Raw genomic sequence first — 27,503 nt, 5'->3', positions numbered from 1 at the left:
GGATTTTTTATGAGTTAATATCACTCATTAATTGGATTGTGAAATTATCAAAAATCCGTTTATAAAATTTGAAACTAAAACAATAATCTTCAATTATATCGATTTTTTATAAATATATTTGTTTTATTTTTCACTCAAATAATGTGTCCTAATATGATAATGTTAGATGAATAAATTAATTGTTCTCTACTGTACATATCGTGCCATCACCTAACTTTGATAATTGCTTATCTTCAATTTATTTACGACCTAACAAATAGCAATTCAAATGCTTGGCTAAATTGTACCCTAAAAAGGATGCATTTTTATTTTGTTTATTCTATTTCATAAACTTATTTAATAAACTTTAATATATCAATATTTTCTGATTGAGTTTTAATTCGATTGATATGGGTATTATTGTCAATTCAGAAAGATGTGAATTCAAGTGCGCTGAAGTGCATTATCTTCTTATTTCTGGATTGAGGAGGGATTATATGCCTATAACAGCATCTGAAACATCTATACCGACATTTGAGTTTTAGATCATATTTGATTTTTTAATTTCAAAATAAAAACTATAATATATTAACAATATTATTAATTAATAAGATTTAACTCGCATCTTTAATAAAATTTATAAATATAATTCTAATTATTAAAGATTATTGAAATCTAATAAAATATTAATACGTTTTATATATAATTTAAACATTTTATGTTTGCCGTCAAAGATATGGTAAAAGTAAAATATAAAAATCGATTTTATCATAAACTTGACTATTATAATAAAATGTAGTTATCGATTATGATTATTATAGAGAGAGCCTGTGATATATTCATTACGTAAGGTTGATTTTGTAATAAATAATCCAAGCTATTCACTATAAATATCAATCTTGAGACCATGCATGTCTCCCAAGTTGCATAGTTTTTATTTCGTAGGCTGATATTCAAAGAGTCTTACACTTGAAAGTAGTTCATTATGGAGAAAAGTAGGATTGAATATGTTTTGAAAAAAATAGAGGAACAAACAAGCAATGCCGTTGAAGAACAAGAGAAAATATTGGAGAACATATTGAAACGAAATGCTGAAACTGATTACTTGAACAAGTTTCTCCATGGCCAAACTGATAAGCAACTCTTCAAAAAATATGTTCCCCTTGTTACTTACGAAGATATCAAGTCTTATATCGACCGGGTCATCGACGGGGAGCCTCCGAATATCCTTACTACCGAACCCATTATCGAGTTCATCCTAAGGTACTAATTAATATATATATTTTTATGATTTTAGTAGAGATGAATCCAAAATTTTTTAAGAGATAAGAATTGAAAATAAATTTTATAACATAATTTTATAATGCACTAATTTATAATTTCATCATCTTTGTAGGACTTGATACATAATTTATTTCATTTTGATGGGTCAAATTTCAATTTTTCTAGTAGAGGCCTACCTCTCACATTTGTCCCTAGATTCTAGACTTATCAATTAGATAGGTTGAGTTGATCTCATATTGGTTTGCGTTAATCTCAATTGAATCAGATTTCAAGATTTTTGAATCATATAAGTTTAGACTATTTTATATTCTATATATTTTAAGTTCAAATTATTTGAGTTTAAATTATTTAGGGTTTAAAACATTTTATATATTTTTATTTAGATAGAGCACTTAAACTCAAGATATTTCAAGTTTATCAAATCATCTTAAATTTTCATTAAGTATAATACTTAAATTTAGTTATTTTAAAGTAATTTTGAGTTCAGATTTTTTTCAAATCATTTTAATATTAAAATTCACTTGTTACACTAAATTTAAATATTAACTGATACCATTAGCCATGGATTAAGAATTCAATTGAAATTGGGCGTAACAAAGTTTTGATGCAGCTCGGGTACCTCGGGAGGGGAGCCGAAGTATGTACTTTCCACTGCTGAATGCTCGCAGAAAAGGGCTTCAATCCCTATGTTGATGGAAGCTGTGATCCACAAGTAACCATCTTTACCCACACTTTTATAATAATAATTCTACCTTTTAAATAACACATTCAAACCCAAATTATTTTTAAAATAAATAAACACTATTATAATTTAAATATCAATAATAATTTAGGGTTCTATAGAAAATAATTATAGGAGGACCAAATCAAATTATAATGATTAATTCATGAAATTGAATATAGTACCATGATGAAAGTTATAATTTGACTAAAAAATATAAGGATTAAATTATTTTTGGAGATATCAACTTGACAATTTTTTTCGATTTGAATATTTTTTTTTCAAGTTAGTCCTTCAACATGATAATTGTTCCTATATTAGGGCTAAATTTTTTTTGTCCAAGTTAATCCCTAAAATTGGCAATTATTCACACATTGTGGTATGAACTTTTTTAGTCTAAGTTAGCCCCTGATATTTCCTCAAAAACCCTAAAGTTCGGACTCTGATACGAGAACAATTGCTAACTCCAAACTCTAATATGAGAATAATTACCAATTTTAGAGATTAACTTTGACAAAAAAAAGTTTTAAGTCCCAATGTGAAAAATTTCTTAATTCAGGCCCCAATATTAGATTAAACCAAAAAATAGTTAAAGTTCCAATGTGAAATTATTACCAAATTTAGGTCCCAAATAGTAATTTAACTCAATACTACTATCATCTACGGTACCTATATTACGTATCCATATCTATGATCATAATTTCAATGTGTGCTTTAACTTGTTTGTAATAAATTGACAAAAACTGCAGACATATTGAGGGTTTAGACAAAGGCAAAGGAATGTACCTTTTATTCAGTAACCCAGATTTCGACACTCCATCTGGTTTAAAAGCAAGAATGTTCTCATCTAGCTACTTATCAAGCCCCACCTTCAAAACCACTGTCTGTAAATATGTCACCACTCCAATTGAAATCATCCTGTCTTTAAACAAGCCCCAAAGCATGTATTGTCAGTTACTCATCGGCCTAATCCGACGACACGAGGTTCTCCGTATCGGTACTATCTTCGCTTCGACTTTTCCCAATTGCATCAAGTTCTTGCAAGATCATTGGAAGGACATTTGCTCCAACATCCGAACCGGCCATCTCAGCGATTGGATCACCGAACAGGATTGTAGAACTCCCATGTCGTCGTTCCTTTTAGAACCTAATTCGGAATTAGCCGATTTACTCGAACCGATATTCGAGAACGAATCGTGGGAAGGGATAATCACGAAACTTTGGCCTAAAGCAAAGTATATCGATGCCATTGTTACGGGTTCGATGAGTCAATACATTGGTTTAATTGATTATTATAGTGGAAGGTTGCCTATAATTTCAACGTTTTATAATTCTTCAGAAGCATGTTTTGGGATCAATATGGAACCTTTAAACAAGCCTTGGGATGTTTCCTACACATTTCTTCCAAATATGGCTTATTTTGAGTTCATCCCTGTGGATAAAGAGAGCCCACAAAAGGCTCAAAAGCTTCATTTTAATGGCGTCTCTAATGAAGAATCCATTGAAAAGTTGGAGAATGGCAATGCTCAAATTGTTGATCTTGTTGATGTGAAGATCGGTCAGTATTACGAAGTTGTGGTCACAACTTTGGCAGGTAATTTATCTCAAATTTTCTGTTTTCTGAAAAATATCGTAGACTACATCCGTTTGGCTCTACATGATACTGAGGATGGAAAATTCTTCAATCTAATTATTAAGCTACAAAGTAACAAAGTGGTGAAGAAAAAAATTCATCTCTCTTTTCTATCTTTTATACTAATCAAAATCTTCGATATAAAAATTCAAATTGATTAATCTGAATTCGATTCAGTTTAATTTCACTATTAAAAGTTAATAACTTAAACCTAGTCACTTTGAACTTGAAAGTAACCCAAATTAATATACTAAACTTAAAAAGCTAGTAATGTCAGAACCCAATTGATTAAACTGAATCGACTAGGGTATTTATCAATGAGAGATATAAAATCAATTGACTTGAAATCGAACTAAAAATTGATTGAACTGATTTTTCATTTTCATATTTTTTATTTTTCTAATTTTTTTAAATAATCTATTTGCTTGAACCGCCTGAATAAAAAAAATTGGTAATCTAATCAGATCAACTACCAATCCGGTTTCAAAACACTGAAAAACCTAAGCTTAAAATAATAAGCTTAAAATAATCCAAACCTAATAAAGTAACTTAAAATGACTGGAACAAACAATTCAAAATGCTCTAAATCCAATGTCAAACTTGACTAAGAAAACCCAAAATAATCGGAACTAAATGAAAATACTCGAAGTAACTCAAACCCGAAATCAAACCTGAAACTAATTTTGACCACTATCAGAGTAATTCAACTAAAAACCAATCTGACCCTTCCAATGTCAGGTGTATTCGAAAAAAATTTCCGTTGGAAATGCATTTTTACTGATTCATTTTAGCATGATATCATATTTCTTGTTTGTCTTTTGCAGGTTTATATCGATACAGAGTTGGAGATATTCTAAAGGTAACTGGTTTCCACAACAAATCTCCGAAATTCCAATTTGTGGAACGACAAAACGTGGCTTTGAGCATCGACAGGGACAAAACAAGTGAAGCCGATCTCAGCAAGGCTATCAAAGCTGCGGAAATCGAACTTGAACCCCGCGGTTTTCTTTTGACGGCATACAGTAGCTTTGCCGACACATGGTCCATACCGGGTCGATATGTACTGTTCTGGGAGCTAAAGCTGAGAGATAGCAACACTGATCAGCTAAAACTCGACTCTAATACGATGGAACAATGCTGCCGTAGAGTCGAAGAATCGCTCGATTTCACTTACAGGTTGTTTAGGAAGATGAATTTGATCGGACCGTTGGAGATCAGGGTGGTGAAATTCGGAGCATTTGATGAATTGATGAATTTCTTTGTATCGAGGGGTGCTGCACCTCTCCAATACAAGACACCTTGTTGCCTTAAAATTAAGGAAGCCATTGAAATACTGGATTCCAGGGTTGTTGGGAAGTTCTTCAGCAATGGAAATCTTGCATGAACTTGGAATCTTATTAGCTTTTTTATATCTTTTTAGCAGGTGAGTCTTTGATGGAAATAAATATAGCTTTTGATGCTAGTGTTGTCTCTTTGGTCTCCTAAATCTGGTTGAATTTCTTAGCAAATTTGTTAAAAGAATCAATGAGATGATTGTATTTGCTTTTAATTATTTCTTCAAGTTTAGTTCCTGATTTCCTTCTTGATATCAATCTATTGGTTCATCCATTAAACGATTGAATTGTTAATCCATGATTGCATCAATTTCATCTCTCGAACGGTCATAGAAAATATAGAATATAAAAGAATATTTTAATTATCATATAAAATACAAAATATCAAAATCTTAAATAATAATATTGTTCTTTAAAAAGAAAGGTAAAAGTACTCCAAGCGTTTGGTTTGTTTAGATTATTTTCAATAATGGCATTATAAAATTGCAAAATTACGGGGAATGTGATATTATTTTATTTGGTTTATTTAGTTGAAATATAAAATTTGTTCACGGTGTAAGATTACCTAAAAGCACATTTTACTCAATTATACTTGTTATAGAATTTGTTTTTTAACAAGTTTAATTCCTTTAATATTTTTAGTTTCAATTTATACAAAATTATGATAATTTTTACAATTTTAGTTTTTATTACAATTTACATATTGTGGGGCTCGCATTTATCAAACTCTTTGCAAGCACTTAGAAAGGTGATCGATGAGAAATCGAAAAAAGCCCGAAATATGCCTGACGTCACTTACCATATGGACTTAAGGGTCACATCAGTCAATTCGTTACTCTCTTGAATGGTCTGAAAAATGTCGAGGTTAATATAGATGATGAAGATCAAACTATGCTATTATTGTGCTCTTTGCCCCCTTCGTATAAAACTTTTAGGAAGACCTTGATTTATGGCAAAGATAAACTCTTATTTGAAGATGTGAAAGGTAACTTTTTGAACAAAGAAAAGTTCGATAATGAGTTAGGTTTGGGTAGCAAGTTTGGTAGTCAAGCTTCACTTTTGGTTGATAGAAGCAGGCAACAACCAAAAGATCTAGGTCAGAACAAATCTAGGTCGAGATCAAAGTCGAAGAATCGTGACAAGAGATGTAACTATTGCAAGAAGTTGGGTCACATAAAGGCAGAATGTTATAAGTTGAAAAATAAAAAACAAGAGGGTTGCTAAGAGCTACAAGGAATAGAAGGCTAAGGTAGTTAATGTTAGTGTGGTCTAAGACAATGGTGATGATTGGTTGTTGGTGTCTACAGCGAAAAGGTCTAAACTTACGTCCAAGTGTATTTTGAATTCGAGATGCTCCTTCTATATGTGACCAAACAAGAACTTGTTCTCCACATATAGTCCAGTTGAAGGTGGACTTGTGTTTATGGGGAACAATTCACCCTGTAAGATAATCGGTATTGGCACCGTTCAGATTAGGATGTACAATGGAATCGTTAGGACACTATCAAATATCAGGCATGTGCTTGACTTGAAAAAGAATCTCATCTCATTGGGAAATTTAAACTCAAAAGATTGTAGGATCACCACCGAGTCAAGCAACATTAAGTTATCTTGTGGAGCTCTCATTCTAAAGAAAGGTTGAAAGACCGACAATCTTTACGTTCTACAAGGTTAAACGGTGACTGGTAAAGAAATAATCTCTTCATCTGTTAAGGAGCCGGAGTCGACTCATTTGAGGCATGTCACACTTGATTTCAATTAAGGTCCAATAATTAAGAAAGATTTAGGAGTTAATTGCAAAAGATATTAAGTCGACAAGCTCTACTGAAAAATCTAGGAATTTTAATGACTGAATGATAATAAGTTGGGTTTCAATTCTAGTTCAATTAAGTTGGAACTAATTGGTTCCTTAGTAGGAAGTAGAATGATTACTAATGAATAGGTTATTTGAGACTTTGGTGACCGTGAAAGAATGGTTATATATATGTGTCAGAAGGATTTTTCAAGAGGCAAAATTCTTCTCATTTTTATTTCATTTTCTTTTCGCCTACATCATCTTCTTCAGTTGCTCCGAAGAAGAGAAAGTTGATGAAAGCTCTACATGAGATAGTGATCGTGAAGTTTGAGTCTGGAAAGTAGAGAATCTGGTGAGTTGGTAAGCTTCTTCATCTCTCTGTATTCATAAAATTGAGAAAAAAAGAAATAAGGATATCTGAAATCTTTGAAAAAAAAGTTTTTGTATGATATTAGATTCTGGGTTTAAATTCAAATTCTTTCAATTTAATCGATATATTTGGTTATCATATTTAGCTTTCAAGGTGAACAGGGGCGAAGCCAAAAAAATTTTTTAGGGGGGCCGGATGAAATTTTAATTTTTTATAGTTTATATTTTTATAATTTGTAAAGGATTATATTGAATTTTTATAATTTTAGGGGGAGAAAGTGTAATTTTATCTTTACTAATTTAAAATTTTTAAAAAATTTCAAGGGCCTAAAATGAAAATTTCCATTTAGGGGCAGGGGCCCATGCCGCCTCCCAGCACGCCCGAGGCGAAGGAGGCTATAGCATATGAAAAAGCTAAGTTGGCAAGGACGAAGGATAGCAGGTAAGTTTCATACTACACTTTTGTGTGTTTGTTGGTTATTGTGTTTGTAAACGGGCCAATTTGCCCGGGCCCACGTCAGAACCAAAATCCAAAATAAAAATAATAAATAAAAATTAAATCAAATGTTAACAGTCCATTAAAATGTCCAATTACATAACCCAAGTCCCAAACCCAATACAAACCCAATACAAGCCCAAACAAGTCTAGACCCAAGAATTCACAGCCCAGCAAGCCCGAAAAATTAAAACCCTAATAGAAACCCTAGGGCTTCTCCCACTTTGCGCCGCAGCCAAGCCCCAGCCTCCATGCGCCTCCAGTACCGTACGACCACCATGCGCGCCTCCGTACGCCTCACGCCAAGCGCCAACACAGCCCTGTACACGAGCCACGCATACTCCGTACCTGCAAAAAGGACGAAAGCACAACAAAACAAAGACAAAAACAAAGAATATTGTATTTTTTTTATTTATTTCTATCATTTTAATCCCTTCAGCTATAAAGCCAAGGTATTTCATCAGTTTGTAAGTTTACAGACGCATATTATACACACAGAATACAAAAAAAAACAACAACCAATATTTGAAGGTGATATCCATTTCTGATATTTTGTTACCTGCTTCTTTCGATTTTTTTCATCACTTACATTCAAAAAAGAAAAGAGAAAGGATGATACCTTGCGAATAAGCTGTCCATTCTCCCTTGCTTCGTCGAAATCGAAGACAATAGGGGGTTTCGTGGCTAAAAAAAAAAAAACAACCCCTTGTGGCCCCAAAATTGCTGGTTGCCATTTTTGGTGGTGGATTGGTGTACAAAGCCAGGGGTTCAAGGTTTGCTGGTTGAGAAGAAAAGGGGCTAGGGTTTGATTCGACTGAAGGAAGCTGGTTTCAGTCTTTTTAAAGGACCAGAAACGGTGCCGTTTTGAGCCTGTTCCAGTGGCTCCAAAACGGTGCTGTACTGGCTATACCCGGCCCAATCCAATTCTTTGCCCCTGGGATCCGCGCATTTTTGAGGTGAGGAGTTATTTGCATGCCAAGTCCTCCCCTTTCGCAAGTGCAGTCAATCGCATCCAGTTGGTTTTGTTCTATTTTTTTAATTTGGACTTGTAATTTGTGCTTATTTGCAATTGGGTCCGCGCTTCAACAAGGATATGGAATAATTCCAACTCTAGTCCTTGCACATCTGCGCATATTGCGCACTGGTCCCTGTTTTGGGTTTCTTTTATTTATAAATTATCCCTCATGTTTTATTTTGATTACAAGTTAATCCTTAACTTTTTAACTTCATTTTTTCTTCACATTATTTATTGTAAACTGTTTTACTATATATATTATTTAAGATTATTTATAGTATTTACTTTTAAAAGCTTTATATATAGTCTATTCTTAAATCTTTTTGTATTATTCATTCTAAAATAATTTTATTACTTAGCCTAAATTGTTCCACCGATATTTAAATTGTTTTGGATGTTATGCATTTTAAACTACTTATTTTAAATTACTTCATATATTATTTGATTCAAAATATCCATTCTATAACACTTGTTCAAATGTTTCATGTATATTTGCTCATGTATAATAAATAATTTAATTCTATGTACATATTTAGTCCCATGCTAAATTATTTTGTGAATTCTCTTAAATTTATATATATATATATATATATATTTTACGTACATGAGTCATTTTTTAGAATACATTTTACTACATATTGTTTTGATTTAAAATTTCACATTTAAATACTATTTTATATGCATGTATATTTGTCAACTTTAAATGGATACATCATCTTTAACATGTTTATGCATATTATTTGGACTCAAATTTCCTTTTTCATAATCTTTGCTTTAATAATATTGTGTTTGTAGTTTATCCATTTTTGTTTTGTATACCATGTATATTGGTTGTGCCATATTCATTTTTTTTGATATCATTAAATCAATCATTGTTCATCCATGCTTGTGAGTTCGATTATATTTTCCTAGGTTAGTTATACTTAATTATTAGTTTGTTAATTGGTTGTATCTTACGTGTGTATTACCCCATATCATTGTTTTTCACTCGGTTTACAAAATGTGGTTTTTTGAGATCCAAATCTTTAAGATTAATTTCGTTTTATTTCAAGTCAAATTAATGCTTTTTAAGCTAGTTTTATAATTATCCATTTAAAAATTCTTAAAAACGAAGGCAATGTTCGATGCTTGGCAATTCGGGGAATTGTGCCCTATTGTGTTGGGTTGCGATTTCCCGTTTGTTCAAAACAATCGAATGTTCCTTTGGAATTTCACTTATGTCTTTAAAAATTTTTCAAAATTAAGGTAATGTTCGGTGTTTGGCAATTCGGGGAATAGTGCCCTATCGTGCTGGGTTGCGATTTCCCGTTTGTTCAAAATAATCGAATATTCCTTTCGAATTCCACTCGTGTTTTCTAAATGCTAAAGCGAGGCCATGTTCAATGTTTGGAAGTTCGAGGAATCGTGCCCTACCGTGTTGGGTTTTAATTTTTCATTGGACTAAATAATTGGGCATCCTTTTGTAATTTTCAACATATAAACTTTTGGAAGTCGAAATTTATCGTGTTTTCGAAGGTATAGAGGATCGTGTCCTATTGTGCTGGATGTGATGCTGTATTCCTCTGAAACAAGAGAATTTTGATGACCAATTTGGCATATTCAAATGATTATAAAAGGAACCACATTTCAAAAACTCTTTTAAACCTCAGACATAAGGACAGTATTTAATCGATTTGGTACCAATTTTGGGCGTAATGAGGGTGCTAATCCTTTTACATACGTAACCAACTCCCGAACCCGTTTTCTCATATTTACGTAGGCCAAAATCATTGTTTTAGTAAAAAGAAATATTTTATTAAAATAACCAAATTCTTAGGTGATCCGATCACACCTAAACAAAAAAGATTGGTGGCGACTCCCAATTTTCGTTTTTTAAAAGTCGATCCCCATTTTTCAACCCTATAAAATTGGTTTCAACGGCGTTGCTTAAATGTTCTGCTTGTATGTTTGCTATGGGTTTAGTTTGAATTCCATGGTTGTATATGATTATGTTAAATAAGAAAGTTATGTATGAATAAATATGTATAAATATCTGAATGCTTGCAAGTATGTTCACTGGATGCAAAATATGTTTGTGTATTGATGTATTAACATATGGCATACTACACGTTATGATAGTAAGCATAATGTTATTCGTGAAATGTATGCATATAAAAGGCAGGTCAGTTGAAGATAGAAAAATTGGCATAATGAAAGAATGGACGGATTGATAGGGGATTTGTGTAACGCTCCAAAGTTTTTGTTTCTACTTCTATAAAATCCAACACAACTATGCCTTTGCTTTAGTGGTTAAGTGTTCTGGGTGTGTGTGTGAGGTCCTAAGTTCAAGCATTACCTTTAGCAAATTTTATTATTTTTCTGAATTAAGCCTTATCTCTGTTTAGTGGACTTATATTTAATTGATTGTTATATTACATTAGAATGGGCTTGCTGGTTTGGTGGTTAAGTTAAGTGTTAGTTTGGTGAAGGTCTTGTGTTCGAAACCTTGTGCGAGCATGAATATTATTTTTGCTCGAATTTTGTGTTAGCATTTCAGTGGAATTAAAATTCTGAGTAGTGGATGGTTAAGATTGTGGAAGTAGTGGGAATTGAGTGAAACTCATCTTTTCCCAAAAATCTCTCGCCTCCAGGAAAAAAATTTATGTCTTTTCTACTCTTTGTCACTTTTCTTTTCTTTTTCTTTTTGTTCCTTCTTACCGTCATCCTCTCTGCTTCCTTTTTGATGCCAAAGCTCGGTATTCTGTTATTTTGGTACTCTTTGTATGTTACCGGTAAGTTTGGTAGATGCATCTCTTATTTTAGCTTATGAATCAGTGGGTAATGGATTCGTTTTATGTTTAAGAGAGGTTCAAGGTGCTGGGGTTTTCCAATCGACGCTTTAATTGTGCAAATTATCGTTGTTCGTCTTAAGGTAAGGATTTTTGAACGTTTTAAGAGTTGTTTTTCTTGATGTGGTTCAATTTAATCACACGTTTTATATGACTAATATGATCAATTGTTGGCAAATATAGGATTTGTTGGTCTAGGGATTGGGTTTGCTACGAAACAGAATCAGGTGTGTACCCGAAATGCAGAAAAATGAGATTCGGCGAAAGCCAAAAAATCCCACTATTGAAGCTACACGGCTGTGTGATCGACGAAAGCTAGGCCGTGAGCAAGACACAACCATGTAATGACCAGAGTGTGGCCGTGTGAGCCACACGAGCTAAGCCAAATTGAGCGTGTGGGCCCACACGGGCGTGTGATATCTAGGCCAAGCCATGTGATCCACACGGGCAAAGCCAATCTGGGCGTGTTGGCCCACACAGGCAAACCGCACGGACGTGTAGGCCCATTTATCTGAATTTTTCCCTAGGGTTGCACGAGTCGTCCCAAACGACTGTGGGCTTATTGTAGGGTCGGTAAGAGCTAATTAAACCCTAAACTATATGAACTGTCTGTTTGATATTCTGATCTGATTAGAATTCAGCACTATTATCTACTATCTGTATACGATCATAAGCATGTGAGCATGTTAGATTATTTTTCTATACTTGTGTTTTTTTGTGTACCTGATATTGGGGTTGGGATGATGTATATTGGAAGAAGTGGTCTAAAAGGTAATTTACGACTATTATCTGGCAGCATGGTTGCATTATATCTGTTATGTGCCGCATCGGTACTATATGGTGTGTACGGATGGTCAGAGATGGTGTGTAAAGGATGGGGGTAAGATTATGATTCTGATTTGTGTATCTGTATCTGTAATGGGCTTAGGCTCGAATCTGTATCTAACAGATTCTGTTTTACTGAATGTGTGTGCATGCTTAATTTTGTGGGGTTACACACTGAGTTTACGTAAACTCACTCTTTTCTGTTTGATCTATATAGGTAATCTAAAGAGTTAGCGGATCAGTGCAACGGAGTACTTGACGGTGACCACCTATTACATACTATTTCCCATTTGGTTTTACTTTAAATTTTTTATTCCTTTTTGGGTATTTTTGTAAAATGTGGACTTTCGGACTATTGTTTTAATTTGGGTTTGACTGCGTATTATGCTTTTAATGCTTCCAAACTTGACAAAAGCTCAGATTTTACCAAGAACAAAGGCTTTCTAAAAATATTGAATGATTTTTCCTGAACTTAATGATTTTATAAGCTTCCGCTAAAAAGATGTACATCTTAAGACATTTCGACTAATTAAATAAACATTTTGGGAATAAATATACACAAATACGAGTTGAATAATCGAAATTGGTTTCTACCGAGATAACCCCGTTTTCAAAATCCATTCCATATGACATCACCAGATTTGGCCATAACGTCTAGGCCGGGTTTGGGGTGTTACAATTTGAAGAAGTTTGGCGGCACCATGAAAATGGTTATCTACGTGCTCTACGAAGCGAAACCATGAAAATGGTTATCTATAAGCTCTATGAAGCGACACATCTAAAAGGGTTTATTGAATTCTTGAAGTCAAAAGTCCATGGCGAGTCATGGCATGATCTAGTGAAGGATAGGTACACCTTTTTGGCAAAATGAAGTCCACTAGGATAGTAGACAGGGAAGCCAGTCAGGGTATATATGTGGAAACCCTTAGAGTGACAAAGTCAATTACAACAGTTATAGCGTATAGGAATGTAAGCAAGTATGCTAATAAGAGGTACAGTCAAGATGCGAAGGCAGGAGGAATATGTAAAAGTGTCTTATGCGTAGATATGTGTAGAAAAAAAGTATTTTCTTTAAAGTAATTGCAAAGAAGTATTTGTCAATAAGAGTCCTCCAAAAGTGACAGACAAGTCAATAGGGGTCATGAGGAAGTGAGACGGTTCTACAAAACTTATTCCTAAATGTGTATTGGCAACAAGATCGCCAGCAAAAGGGAAGTCCACTAAAGACTATCTTATGTGGAATGTCTGCCAAAGACTATCTTGAAGACAAAGATGTTCGCAAAGACCAACGAATGAAAACAGAAGTCCATTAATTGATAATCGTTAATCTTGAAATTTCAATCTTGACACAAATGATAGTCGTTAATCTATTAACTATATTTTTTGTAAGTAATATGTGAATAATAAGCTTATATAACATTACACATATGATAATGTATTTGGCCCATCAAATTTTGGAAATAATAAAAACTTATGGTGACGACTGAAATTTTCAAATTTGAAAAGTACAAAGACTAAAAATGACCAAATTAAAGTATAAAGACTAAATCCATAACTTTTATAACGTATAAGGACTAATAGTAGAATTTAACGAAATTCATAATGAGACCAAATGTTTTTTTTTATTTATTTAACTTTTAACGTATATTCTTATTTTTTATTTATAAAAGTTTTTATAATTTTTTATTTAATGCACTAATTTAAAGGATTTGTTATCTTTCTGTGCGGTGTACAGTCCGTACGGCCGCCATCACATCAGTTTTGTCAACCAGTTTCAGAATCATAATCGTCTATCCCACTTCAAACATATCAACAAAAAGAAATCGTGATCCTGTCTTTGAAGTGTTAGAATATTTATCAGCTCATTAAAAAAAAAAATCCCTGTTTTCATGGCTGATCAGATGGAAACGAATGATTATGAAAATGGGTGGAAATTTTTGGAGGAATTAACCGAAAATGGTCATCGAATTCAAGAACAAGTATTAGAGGAGATACTGATGAGAAATGCTGGAACTGAATATCTAAGTCGATTCCTCCATGGCCAAACTGATAAACAACTCTTCAAAAACAATGTACCCATTGTTACTTACGAAGATATAAAGCCTTACATCGATCGAATTGCCAATGGGGAGACTTCAAATATCCTTTTAGCTGACCCCATCTCCGAGTTCATCCAAAGGTATGCAACTTGTTCTTAGTTTTTTTTACTCTTAATTTTTGAAAGATTTCAGTAAGTTTTTTATGTTCTTAAAGCATTAAATTTTGATGCAGCTCTGGTACTTCAGGAGGGCAGCCGAAGTTGATACCTATGACAGCTGAAAATTTTGAGAAAAAGACGTTAGAACTCACCCTGGTTGATCCAATCGTGAAAAGGTAAGAAGCCTTAATTTTCTGCATTTTTATTGAAAAAAGTTGGGCACTTACCATTACAAAATCACCCAAATTTTCCTTAAAAAGAATACCCAGGCTTTGTTATTCTAAGGGGCAAATCATCAAATACCTCTTGAGCATTGTTTAGAAAACACAAAAAGGCAGAAATTGGAGCCAAGATCAGCACTTAACCAGAACACCTGAATCACAAAACCCAAATCACCCACAATCCTTTAAAAGTTAAAAAGGCCATGAACTTTGATCCAAAGTGTAATGTGATGTTGAAATTTTAATTTACCACCCACATTAATTTGTTGGTATTACTTATTACTATGTAGCTTAAATCTAATTACTCCGACTCTTTATTTTTGCTAGTGTCCATGTTTAACACTCATGGTGGTGCATATAAGGATATAGGTTTGAAGAATGATGTAGAAACATAAACATCTTGGGAAAAATTTACATCTATATCACACTTCACACACTCGCGCCGTGTTTGAGTAACATAGTCTAAAGAAATAACTAGTTTAACTTGTTCTTTTCTTTTCATTCTTTTAATGGTATGACAGATATTTTGATGGCTTGGAAAAAGGCAAAACTATGAGCCTTTTTTTTGTCAAGAAAGGGAGTGAAACTCCATCAGGTCTAACAGTGAGAACACTCTCATCGTGCTATTTCATGAGTGATAGCTTCAAAAAAAGTGCGCCTAAAATCTGCACAAGTCCTATTGAGACGATCCTCTGCTTGGACCACAAGCAAAGTATGTACTGCCAATTGCTTACTGGTTTGCTACGACGTGATCATGTTGTTTCAATCAGTTCAATCTTTGGATCCGTTTTGGCAAGGAGCATCAAGTTCTTAGAAGATCACTGGAATGAACTGTGTTCGAATATAAGAACTGGTTGCCTTAGTGATTGGATTACTGACCCTGGTTGTAGGAACGCAGTGTCATTGATCCTGACTAGGCCTAATCCAGAATTGGCTGATACGATTGAACACATCTGTGGCAATGAATCATGGGAAGGGATTATTAAGAAACTTTGGCCTGAAGCAAAATATATTAATTCCGTCATTACTGGTACCATGAGCCAATACATTTCATTGCTTGATTTTTATGGTGGTGGGGTCCCTTTAGTTTCACCAAGTTATGGTTCATCGGAGTCTACTTTCGGGATCAATTTAAATCCTCTAAGCAACCCCTACGATGTCTCTTACACCTTTCTCCCAAACATGGCATACTTTGAGTTTCTCCCTGTGGATAAAGACGGGGGAGAGAAGGCTCAAGAATCCGATTTTGATGGTGTTTCAAGTCAATGGTCATCGGAAATCACAAATGCAAATGGAAATGTTGGACCTGTTGATTTTGCAAATGTGAAACTCGGTCAATATTACGAGGTTGTTGTCACAACTTTCACTGGTAATATTTCCCATTTCCTGTTTTAGATTTGAAACATTAGATTTCTTTTGGTTAATAGAGTGTTTTAATTGTCTTTTCAGGCCTGTATCGGTACCGAGTTGGAGATGTTCTCAAGTTAACCGGTTTCCATAACAACTCTCCACAGTTCCAATTTGTCGAACGACAGAATACTGTTTTGAGTATTGATATGGACAAAACAAGCGAGGCAGACCTCTTGAAGGCCATCGGGAACGCAAAACGCCATCTTGAACCACTTGGTTTCATGCTGATGACATTCAGTAGCTATGCGGAGACATCATCGATACCAGGCCGGTATGTATTGTTTTGGGAACTCAAGTTCAAAGAAAGTACTAGATGCCTAAAACTTGATGCCAAGATAATGGAACAATGCTGCTCCATAGTGGAAGAATCATTGGATTTCACATATAAATCCCTTAGAGAAGCCAATAAAATTGCAGCATTAGAGTTGAGAGTGGTAAAGCATGGAACATTTGATGCACTTATGGACTTTTATGTATCAAAGGGAGCTTCCATCAACCAATACAAGACACCTTGTTGTATTAAGTCTGAGGAAGCCGTGAAGGTATTGAATTCCGGGGTGGTAGAAAAGTTTTTCAGTCCCAAAACTTTCTTTTTAAGTTGAATCCGCGGTGGGTTCTCTCTCTCTAAGTATATAGTTTTTGTAATATCTAAATTTGATTTCATAAATTTATTTTATAATTCGAATATATTTATTAATATGTAGTTTAAGCATGTAAAAAGTCCTCAAATTAAAAAAGGAAAAATAATTAAGCCATTTTTTTACTCAATTGAATACTTGAATTGGTAAAATACACCAAAAAAGTATTAACCATTAAAGTTATTTGTTTCTAATTTTTGTAAGTTAAAACGACATTGTGTCACAATCACAGCGTGACATCTGGCAAAAAAATTATAAAAAATAATAAAAGTGATAAAAAATATTAAATTTTAATAAAATATTAAAATTATAAAAAAATTGTAAAATTTTATAAAAATTATTATAAAATTATAAAATGCACTAAAAAGGCTATTTGAACATTAACTTTAACTATCGACCGTGGAAGTTAATGACCTCTAAGTTTTTTAGTTAAAGACATCATGTGTCGCAACGTGACATGTGATGAAAAATGATAAAAAAATGAAAATAGATAAAAGCTATAAAAAATTATAAAATGTTTCTTGTGGTACGATAATTTTTATATTTCTTTTAAGAATTTTATATTTCTTTACATTTTTATAATTTCGTTACAACTTTAAAAATTTTATAATTTTATAATTTTTTATATTTTTCTATGTTTTATGATTTTTATAAAAATTATAATTTTTTATAATTTTTACTATTTTTATAATATTCTTCTATTTTTAATAAATTTTAGATATTTATTATTTTATTAAAATTTAATAATTTTTATAACTTTTATTGATTTTTATTTTTATCATTTTTGCCACATGTTACGCCATAGTTATAAATTTAATGACTTTAACTGGAAAAAATTAAGGGCAGCCAACTTTAATGGTCAATTGTTAAAGTTAACTAATTTTTTTAATTTATTTTGACAGTTTAGATATCCAATTAAGTGAAAAAACCAAAAACTTAATTACATTTTTGAAAAAGTTTGAGAACTTTTACACTTTAAACCTTAAATAAAATATTTATAAGATGTTCAATTTTAAATTTACCGAATCAAATTAACTTCACCCACCCAAATCCTTGTGGAAGGAATTTTATAGGTGTAGATAATATTAAAAATATTTTAATCAATTTTAATTAATAATAAATAGATAATAAACACATAAGAAAACTTATTTAGGTAATTGAAGAGAATTTATTTAAAAAATTGTAAATATCCAATTATCATTTCTAGTCATTTTGTCATTAAAACGATACTCAACATTAGGGAAAAAAACATAACAAAATTTGAATATTGTCGTATAATTATAATAAAATATATCATAATTCAGTTCAAAATTTGACTAAAAAACTTTCCTTATATATATTTTTAAAGACCCTTTTAAGATAACGACATTCCAGACACTTCATTCTATGATCTTCTTATCTCTTTCTTCAATAAAAATCCTCCTCTCCTTTATTTATGTTGTTATCATTTACCAACAAACCCGTATTATATAAATCTCAAATAAAAATTTCAATCACTATTTTAAATAAGTCTCGAGAAATAAATACCCATAAAGTATGAAGATTAAGTAAAATTTAACTATGGTTGATTATTAATTTGTTAGGAAAGCTCAATTTTAGTCCATTTTCTATACAAAGTAATAAGCAGGAGGGCACCAGCTTGGCATGAAAGTCCACATATCAACCCTATCCACAAACCCTGATGAAAATATATATATAATATATAAAAAAAAAGGTTAAATTACATTAAAATGTGAATAATTAAGAACAAAATTATTTAACCAGAGGACTTATGAAAAAATTATATTTTTAAATAATTTATTTAATTAAATGGAATAAATTAATTAGAGCAGTCAAACTGATATCTGGCTGAGGCACTCACCTTAGCATAAAGCTTAAACTTAAAAGCAAGAAGCCCGGCAACTGGCATTCCAATTAAATAAAAGGTCACCAAGTTGGCCCACACAGCCAACACCTGCCATCCGCTTCCTCTAGCCACCCCTGCAACATTTTATTCATTTCATTTTAATCCTTCCATTTCTTCAATATATATATATATATATATTTGGGAAATTACCTGATAAGATGCCTTGAAAAGAATCGATAGAAATGGAGATTAAAAGGAAGGGTGTGATTGAAGCAAATTGGTTAATAATGGAAGCAGTGCTGGTGAAGAAAGCAGCCCATATGTTATGCCCAAATGCTAATGCAACAACCACTATTAGAGCCAGAAGGATTGAAAGCTTGAGTGACACAGCCATGGCGGTCTTTGCCTTCCTCGGATTCTCAGCTCCCAATTCATTCGAAACCCTAGTGCTGTTGCAATTAAATTAGCTTAAAATCCGTAAATTAATTAAGATAATAATAAAATTGAACTCACCTTGCTGCAGCACTAAGTCCGTAAGTAATCATGTAAGCAATTGATTCTGTATTCACACTGAAACAAAAATATTTTACTCAAATCCCATTAATTTTTAAATCTTTTAAATGGATCCAGTGAAAGTACAACAGTAAGAGCAGAGACGAATCTAGGGATTGGCAGGACTGCCCTTAAAATAAAAAATTGTTGTTTTGACCTTTTAAAAAATTTAAAATTTAAAATTAATAAAAATAAAATTATACTTTAACCTTTTTAAAATTATAAAAATTTAATTTAATTTTTTAAAAATTATAAAAATATAAACTATTAAAAATTAAAATTTTATTTCAACCCTCACAGCAATTTTCTGACTTCGCCTTGAGTGGAACGCGAGCATACCACATGGCAATCAAGGAAGTAGTTACTTCTGAATTAGGCATCAATCCTGCTAATAGTACCAGAAGCTCGAATGCCCAATATTCCAAACTGCTCAAAACAATTTTAAAAAATTATTTAAATTTTAATTTAGTTGACATCATTATTTTTAAAAGTTTAATTCAAATTCGAAAATCTAAAATAAAAAAACTCTAATTTAGATTATTTGAATTCAAAAGAACTTAATTCTACTTGTTCTAAGTTAAAATTTGACCAGAAAATCCAAATAACTCGAATTAGGAAAAGTATTATTCAATTATGATTGATTTAATCGACTTAATTGATAATTTAATTAATTTTAATTAATTTAGTTATGTCAATTTGAACAGTGGAGTACCGATTACTAAAATTTATAATCGAATCGATCAACTCAACTCACTTATAGTTATTTATTTATTATTTTAAATATATTTGTAATATATGATATAATTTATATTACCCAAACTCAAAATCCAATTATCTAACCTATCCCAACCTGACAACTGACTTAATTTAATTAACCCAATTAATGACATCTGAGTCAATTTCATTAAATCGGTTAATGATATCTTAGTCGATCGGTTCGGTTATTTTATATTAAGACCAATTAAGTCAGTTAAATTAGAAAAAATCAATTAAACCGATCAAAATAATCAAATGCTTACTTTTGACCCAAACTCAAAAGAGATATGTGTTAAAATTATCGTGAACTATAGTTTAATGTGCAAATATATATATGAACTTTAATTTTATGCAAATTTATATATAAAATTTTGATTTCATCCAATTTTTGTAAACTATTAACACCATTATTAATATAACATCATTTTATGTTTATATATTGCATGCATAAATAATTATATTTATTTAATATAAAAATAAATAAATAAATTTATTTTTTAAATGTGTATGATTAAATCAAAATTAAATTTTCAAATATATATTTAGACCACAATTAAAATTTTACACGATAATTATACTAAATTAAAGTTAATGTATAATTTTGAGAATTAACCCAGCTCAAAATGATTAGATTTAAAGTCTTTAGCCCAAAAATAATAAATTTAGAAGTTTAGTCCTTTAGAAAATGAAAAATTATAAAATAATACAATGACTCTTCAAAATTTTATAATTTAATTTGGAAAAATTAACTTAAAATTAGTTAGACCCAACTGATAAGCCTAAATGTAACTTGTTTTACTACGGCTATTTAAATCCGGAAAAAAATGAACTCACCAAACCATTGCCGCAGAGGGGATGGCGAGTTTCAAGTTCGCGAAGACCAAACGAAACGATTCCGACGACAATCCCGGCCATGTTTCCTCAAATCTCTGGGCCAAAACCACATAAGACGATAACAAAACAAGTGAAATCCACAGCGAAATCGAAGCTGCCAATGGAGCTCCTTTGAAACCCAGATCCGTCCAATTAACCAATGCGTAAACGATACCCAAATGAAGTCCCAATGGCAGAACCGAAAACCACACCAGAGGCATTAAAATACTTTGCGACTGAAGGAATCTCAGTATGTTTTGTACCAACCCGTAAGCAAATAAGCCTGGGATGAGGTATTTGATGTAAAGCGCCGCCGTTTTCGAGATTTCGGCGTCTTGTTGAAGGAAGATCAATATGGGCTCGGTGAAGAACCACAAGATTGATATTAGAATGGCGAAAGAACAGGAAATTATGCATGAAGATTGGAGGTAAATTCCCAATATTCTGTAAAATTTGGCACCAAATCCTTGACCACAAAGTGTTTCCAGTGCTCCACTTAATCCTGTCTAACAAACAAATTGGAGAAACAAGTACATCCACAAAAAAAAAAAAAAAATGTTGAAGTTATGATAAAAGGGTTAATATACCATTTGGTGCCTATATTTAATTTCAATGTTCCATTTGGCATATGAGGTACTTTTGTCTCAATTCATATCTAAGTTTGATTTTAATGTTTAATTTGGTACCTCGACTAAACCACATGTAGTCCAATAAATATTTGGCAAGCGTGTTATAGTAAAAAAAAAACATAGGTACTTAATCGGGACAAAAGAAAAACTCAAGTACTAAATTGAATATTGAAGTTAAACTTAAGTATTTGTATGGGACAATGAAAAACGCAAGTATCAGACACCAAATTGAACATTGAAGCAAAATATAGGTACTAAATAGTATATTAACTTTATGATAAAATAATCAATAAGAGTTTGGTGTTATGATAATATAGATTGCTCTCTTAATGAGGGAATGCGGGTTTAAATCTTAAAGACAACATTATTGAAAAATGAGAAATCACAAACTCTACATATGAATTGTAAAATGAACATGAAATATTAAAAAAAGGTAAACTACAATAAATGTCACCCAACTATGATTTTTTATTTTTTTTTGACAATCAACTATGAAAAGTTATAAAATGGTCATCAAATTATAATTTTTTTCTCTTTTTTTAATTTTGTCTTTTTTGGTCACTAATTGACTAACGTAAAAATAGAAACACCTCAAAATTTAATATAGTTGTATGATAAAAAGACAAAATTAAATAATTAAATGATTATTTTTATAACTTATTATAGTTTGAGGACAAAAAATACTAATAATTAAATGACTATTTCATAACATTTCATAGTTGAATGACAAAAAAGAAAAAAACCATAGTTAAGTCGCTACTTAAGTTATCCTAAAGAATAATGATAAAATAGTGAAAACTAACCATGAAAGCAAAGCCAGTGACGGTGGCCCAAGAATTAGCAAGAGTGGCACCAGCAAGCTGAAGCTCCCCAAGGTGACCGGCAAACATGACAGACACCAAAGTTATGGAAAAATACACAACATTCGTCACAATCATTGGAAGTGAAAACAAAACTTGTTTCTTCGCCTCTTCCAAATCCAAAACATTCTTCCACCACCTCCCATCTTCGTCGTTATTATCATCGATCTCCGCTAAAAACGGAATCGTTTCTGAAATATTCGGGTTTGACATCTCGATTTTCAAAAAAAAAAAAAAAAGGGGGAACGGCTGCTATATCTTCTTCAGTTTCTTTTTTTCTGGGAGCTTTCTGAAGAAGAGAAAAAGCAAAAGAGAATGACCTTATCAACTTAGTATAGCGGCTATTCTTAATTATAGTGTCTAATTTTGTATGGAAGACTTGAAAAAGTCATTGAAAAAGGGAAAATTTTGGAAAAAAGCCTTATATTAGGAGCTAAATTGTATTTTATCTTCTTTATTTGAAAAAATCTTTAAATTAGTGAGCAAAACAGTCATTCCATTTTGGTGTTTATATATAAGATACAATAACAAATTTACCCTTCAACCTTTACACATTTATTCAAATTGACCCATACTTTTTATTGAAAGTAAATTTAAAAAAAAAGTAAACTAATGAAACTAAAGGGTCAAAAAGGCTTTTGTAATAAATTTAAAAAAAATCAAGTAAGCTAAATATTTTAATATTTTTAAAAATTATAAAAAATTATTAAAATGTTATAAAAATATTTTATTAAAAAATAACAATACCGACTCAATAAAAGAGTAGGGTCAATTGTTTTTTTTTAAAAATCTTCTAACCATTATATTTTTAAATTTTCGTAAATTTTATTTATAATTTTATGATTTTTAATAAATTTTAAAATTTAAATGGGTTTAATTGATTTTTTAAAATTTTATTACTAAGGTCTTTTTGACCCTTTAGCCTTACTAGTTTCAAAATTTTCTAATTTACTTCCGATAAAAGAGTAAGAGTCAAATTGAATAAATATGTAAAAATTGAGGGCTAAATTTACTATTATTTCTTATATATAAACAACAAAATGGAAGGACAGTTTCGCTCACTCATCTAACTTACATAGGCTAATTTTTTAGTAAAAATTAAAATGCAATCCAATATATAATATAAAAGGTTTTGTCGTGCTTTTTACCATTTTTTATTATTAGTATAATAATTATTGTTATAAACAGATTTAGAGTGGGCAATGTGTTTATTCCGATAAAGTTAAAAGCAGTAGTAGTGATAAAATTAATTACTATAATTGTGAAGTAAAAGATTTCACCGTACCACAATTATCGTCCCAAAGACACTTTTAATAACGTCAATTTTACACGGAATTTTAAGCCAAGAAGCAGACAAAATTAATTTTCATAAGAAAAAGACATTTATGGAATTGCAAAAAATATAGAACATTATAACTTATAAGCATTATGTACGGTACTACATGTGCAGAAAATAGTGTTGAAATTTATAAGCATTATATATCACTTAATTTTGTTTTTATTTACTCTTTATTCTAATTTTTATGATTTTTAATATTTTTATGAGAAAATATTAAATTAAATTAGAAGTTATCATGTATTACAATTTGATTGTTTTATTAATTTATCTTAATGGTCAACCTCATATTCTATTAATGGAGGGCTTAATTGATTTTATTTAACGAAAAGAACTCAATTAAATATAAATTTAATATAAAAGCATAACTGATTTTTCGCATTTTCTTAAAAGGGTTGTTGTTACATATAAGTCTTTATTATCATTATATTTTTGTTGAATAGAAAATTTTTAATAAATTTTATTCTTTATTCAGTAATTTTTTCCTAACATCAATATAATTTATTTTAAATATTTGTATGTATATTCAAAGTGGTATAGAATTTATGTAAATTAAATTAACATAAAATGTTAAAAATAAAGATAAAATGGTAAAATAAAAATTATAAATCAAATTTAACACTTAAATTTTCAATTTCTTGTAAATACTCAATTTTGACTACTAACATTTTATCTATTCTGTGAAATCAAGAATATTATATTTTAGCAAATTGTTCTACCAAGCGTATCTCTCTCGGAGTAACAACTCTTGTTATTTAGAATAGTTATTCAGAACAACTGTTGTTCAAGAATAACTATGTCTTGAATAGCTATTTCAAAACATTGTTTTAGTTATAACAACTGTCATCTAATATAATTGTTATTTGAGAACAACTCTTGTTTAGAATAATAGTATTTCAGGAATGACTATGTTTAGAACAACCATTGTTTGGAACAATTTGTATTTAGAACAATTGTGCTTTCCCGAAAGAGTCATTATTCAGAACAAGTTTTACCAAGAAAAACATCACCACAAAACAACTCTTATTCGGAACAATCTCTATATTGAGAGCAACTTACGTTTGGAACAAGTCAAAATAATCATTTAGGAACAACTATCATCGAAGAACAACCATCATCTTGCATTTCAAGAGATCTTCTGTGAAAGATGTTTCACGTGGTACTTCACCAAAGTAGAAGAAATGGAAGTAACCCCAGAATATGGTAGAATTCTTGGGTTATCTTCACTTTTGAGATGTTTTGGAGACCTTGGCTTGGTGGATCAAATATGAAGGTAGTTAAGAGGCTTCTGTAACACCCTTTACCCGAGACTGTCGCCGGAGTCGCGCACGAGGCGTTACCTGACTTAGCTTACTAATTCGGGGCATAAAAATTTGCTTTTAAAATTAATTTAGTTTCATTCATTCAATATGTCCTTAAAAAGGGCCCTCGAGACCCTAAAACATGAAATTGAAATAGTTCGGGAACAAACCGGAATAAATAAAAAATAAAGAATTGAAAGCTCAGTTGCAGGAATTAACAGATAAAGGCTTTGCAAGACCCAGTAGTTCACCATGGGGTGCACCAGTGCTATTTGTGAAAAAGAAATACGGATCGATGAGATTGTGTATAGATTATCTAGACTTAACAAGGTAATGATGAAGAACAAGTATCCATTGCCTAGAATTGATGATCTATTTGATCAATTGAAGGGAGCCACTATGTTCTCTAAGATAGATTTGAGATCCGGATACTATCGGTATGAGTTAAAGAGTCGACGTCCAAGACCGCTCGGACTAGGTATGGTCATTATGAGTTCCTTGTGATGCCATTTGGCTTAACTAATGCTCCTGCCATTTTCATGGACTTAATGAACCGAATTTTCAGACCGTACTTGGATAAGTTTGTAGATGTGTTCATTAATGATATCTTGATTTATTCTCATGATGAGACTGAGCATGCAGAGCATTTGAAAACAGTTTTACAGATTCTGAGAGATAATCAGTTATATGCCAAGTTCAGCAAAAGTGAGTTCTGGTTACGAGAAGTTGGTTTTCTTGGACATATTGTCTCAGGTGAAGGTATCAAGGTTGATCCGAGCAAGATTTCATCCATTGTTAATTGGAAGCCTCCTAGAAGTGTATCAGAAGTTAAAAGTTTTCTTGGTCTTGCCAGATATTATAGATGATTTGTAGAAGGGTTTTCCATGATAGCTACCCCACTGACAAGATTGCTGCGAAAAGATGTCAAGTTTGAATGGACTGAGAAGTGTCAATAGAGTTTTGACAAGTTAAAGGCATTGTTGACTAAAGCTCCTGTTTTAGTACAACCAGAACCAGGTAAGGAGTTTGTGATTTACAGTGATGCGCCCATGAATGGACTTGGTTGTGTACTTATGCAGGAAGGAAAGGTAATTGCTTATGCCTCTAGATAGCTAAAGCTACATGAGAAGAACTATCCGACACATGATTTAGAGCTAGCTGCCATTATTTTTGCGCTGAAGATCTGGAGACATCATTTGTACGGTGAGAAGTGCCACATATTCACTGATCACAAAAGTTTAAAATATTTGATGACTCAAAAAGATTTGAATTTGAGGCAAAGAAGATGGTTAGAGTTGATTAAAGATTATGAGCTAGTGATCGATTATCACCCAAGTAAGGCAAACGTTGTTGCTGATGCTTTGAGTAGGAAATCTTTGTTTGTATTAAGAGCTTTGAACACTAGTCTAGCCTTATCAGATGATGGTTTTATCTTAGCTGAGTTGAGAGCTAAACCAATGTTTCTTGAAGAAATTTGTGAAGCTCAGAAAAATGACAGTGAGTTGTTAGCCAAAAGAGCTCAGTGTGAGTCGAATATAAAGTCAGATTTCTAGATCAATTCTGACGGTTGTTTGATGTTCAGAGACAGGGTATGTGTACCAAAGAATGATGAGCTTATTCGAAAGATCTTACTGGAAGCACATAGTAGTTCTTTGTCTATTCATCCAGGTAGTACAAAGATGTATAATGATTTGAAGAAAACGTACTGGTCGGTAGGAATGAAAAGGGACATTTTAGAGTTTGTTTCTAGATGCTTGATCTGTCAGCAGGTAAAAGCTGAACATCAGGTATCTTCAGGTTTATTGCAGCTTGTGCTAGTCCCTGAGTGGAAATGGGACTGAGTTACTATGAATTTTGTGACAAGATTACCGTTGACACGGAGAAAGAAAGATGCAGTATGGGTTGTGATTGATAAGTTAACGAAGTCAGCTCATTTTATCCCAGTGCCTATGGATTATTCACTTGACAAGTTGGCCAAGTTGTATATTTCAGAGATAGTCAGACTACACGGGGTGTCATTATCGATCATTTCAGACAGAGATCTGAGATTTACTTCACGGTTTTTAAAGAAATTACAAGAAGCTTTGGGCACAAAGTTGAGTTTTAGTACAGCTTTCCATCCTCAGACCGACGGTCAGTCAGAGAGAGTTATTCAGGTACTTGAAGATACGCTTAGATGCTGTGTACTGGAATTTCAAGGCAGTTGGGAAAAGTACTTACCATTAGTAGAGTTTGCCTACAATAATAGTTATTAGTCGAGTTTGAAGATGGCACCTTATGAAGCTTTGTATGGACGTAAATGTTGTACACCTTTGTATTGGACAGCGCTTAAGGAAAATCAGATTTACGGGGTTGATCTAGGTAAGAAAATAGAAGAGAAAGTAAAAGCCATTAGAGATTGCTTAAAAGCAGCTTCAGACAGACAAAAGTCGTATGTAGATTTAAAGAGAAAAGAGATTGAGTATCAAGTTGATGACAAAGTGTTTTTGAAAGTATCCCTGTGGAAGAAAGTTCTCAGATTTGACAAGAAAGGCAAACTAAGTCCACGTTTTATTGGACTGTTTGAAGTGATTGAGAGAGTCGGACCATTAGCATATCGGTTAGC

General features: G+C 31.9%; 3 protein-coding genes across 4 annotated transcripts; 2 read left to right on the top strand and 1 right to left on the bottom strand.

Moving 5' to 3' along the window:
* The first annotated feature begins 900 nt into the window (after positions 1 to 900).
* Positions 901 to 5,166, top strand: LOC108459843 (indole-3-acetic acid-amido synthetase GH3.17-like). Its single transcript, XM_017759236.2, has 4 exons — positions 901 to 1,242; positions 1,874 to 1,975; positions 2,734 to 3,578; positions 4,442 to 5,166. The coding sequence occupies exons 1-4, from the start codon at positions 965 to 967 to the stop codon at positions 4,999 to 5,001; spliced, it is 1,785 nt and encodes a 594-aa protein (XP_017614725.1). The 5' UTR covers positions 901 to 964; the 3' UTR covers positions 5,002 to 5,166.
* An 8,833-nt stretch (positions 5,167 to 13,999) lies between these two features.
* LOC108457643 (indole-3-acetic acid-amido synthetase GH3.17-like) lies at positions 14,000 to 16,804 on the top strand. The gene is made up of 4 exons (XM_017756700.2): positions 14,000 to 14,458; positions 14,551 to 14,652; positions 15,219 to 16,066; positions 16,147 to 16,804. Exons 1-4 carry the CDS (start codon positions 14,169 to 14,171, stop codon positions 16,707 to 16,709), a joined length of 1,803 nt encoding a protein of 600 aa, XP_017612189.1. The 5' UTR covers positions 14,000 to 14,168; the 3' UTR covers positions 16,710 to 16,804.
* Positions 16,805 to 18,210: 1,406 nt separating this feature from the next.
* Positions 18,211 to 22,647, bottom strand: LOC108457644 (protein DETOXIFICATION 18-like). Of its 2 annotated transcripts, none has more exons than XM_017756701.2 (7): positions 22,205 to 22,647; positions 20,734 to 21,278; positions 19,483 to 19,569; positions 19,105 to 19,161; positions 18,802 to 19,040; positions 18,607 to 18,725; positions 18,211 to 18,423 (listed from the first exon to the last, which is right to left on the bottom strand). In XM_017756701.2, the coding sequence occupies exons 1-7, from the start codon at positions 22,472 to 22,474 to the stop codon at positions 18,325 to 18,327; spliced, it is 1,416 nt and encodes a 471-aa protein (XP_017612190.1). In that variant the 5' UTR covers positions 22,475 to 22,647; the 3' UTR covers positions 18,211 to 18,324. The 2 variants fall into 2 exon arrangements, with proteins under 2 accessions (XP_017612190.1, XP_052884761.1); XM_053028801.1 differs by having other exon boundaries at positions 18,802 to 19,034.
* Positions 22,648 to 27,503: the final 4,856 nt, after the last annotated feature.

The sequence above is a fragment of the Gossypium arboreum genome, chromosome 5, assembly GCF_025698485.1.
Source record: "Gossypium arboreum isolate Shixiya-1 chromosome 5, ASM2569848v2, whole genome shotgun sequence".
Lineage (NCBI taxonomy): Eukaryota > Viridiplantae > Streptophyta > Magnoliopsida > Malvales > Malvaceae > Gossypium > Gossypium arboreum.
Note: the sequence above shows the minus strand (reverse complement) of the source record. Positions and strands in the feature narration are given on the sequence as shown.

What these genes read in the sequence shown, in the direction of transcription:
- LOC108459843 (XM_017759236.2), top strand. Translation starts at nt 965, where the DNA reads ATGGAGAAAAGTAGGATTGAATATGTTTTGAAAAAAATAGAGGAACAA. An exon ending in ATGGAAGCTGTGATCCACAA is followed by an intron (nt 1,976 to 2,733) that starts GTAACCATCTTT and finishes CAAAAACTGCAG; the next exon opens with ACATATTGAGGGTTTAGACA. An exon ending in TGTGGTCACAACTTTGGCAG is followed by an intron (nt 3,579 to 4,441) that starts GTAATTTATCTC and finishes TGTCTTTTGCAG; the next exon opens with GTTTATATCGATACAGAGTT.
- LOC108457643 (XM_017756700.2), top strand. Translation starts at nt 14,169, where the DNA reads ATGGCTGATCAGATGGAAACGAATGATTATGAAAATGGGTGGAAATTT. An exon ending in ATCTCCGAGTTCATCCAAAG is followed by an intron (nt 14,459 to 14,550) that starts GTATGCAACTTG and finishes ATTTTGATGCAG; the next exon opens with CTCTGGTACTTCAGGAGGGC. An exon ending in TGTTGTCACAACTTTCACTG is followed by an intron (nt 16,067 to 16,146) that starts GTAATATTTCCC and finishes TTGTCTTTTCAG; the next exon opens with GCCTGTATCGGTACCGAGTT.
- LOC108457644 (XM_017756701.2), bottom strand. Translation starts at nt 22,474, where the DNA reads ATGTCAAACCCGAATATTTCAGAAACGATTCCGTTTTTAGCGGAGATC. An exon ending in CCCTCTGCGGCAATGGTTTG is followed by an intron (nt 19,570 to 20,733) that starts GTGAGTTCATTT and finishes TGTTTTGAGCAG; the next exon opens with TTTGGAATATTGGGCATTCG. An exon ending in TTTTCAAGGCATCTTATCAG is followed by an intron (nt 18,726 to 18,801) that starts GTAATTTCCCAA and finishes AAAATGTTGCAG; the next exon opens with GGGTGGCTAGAGGAAGCGGA.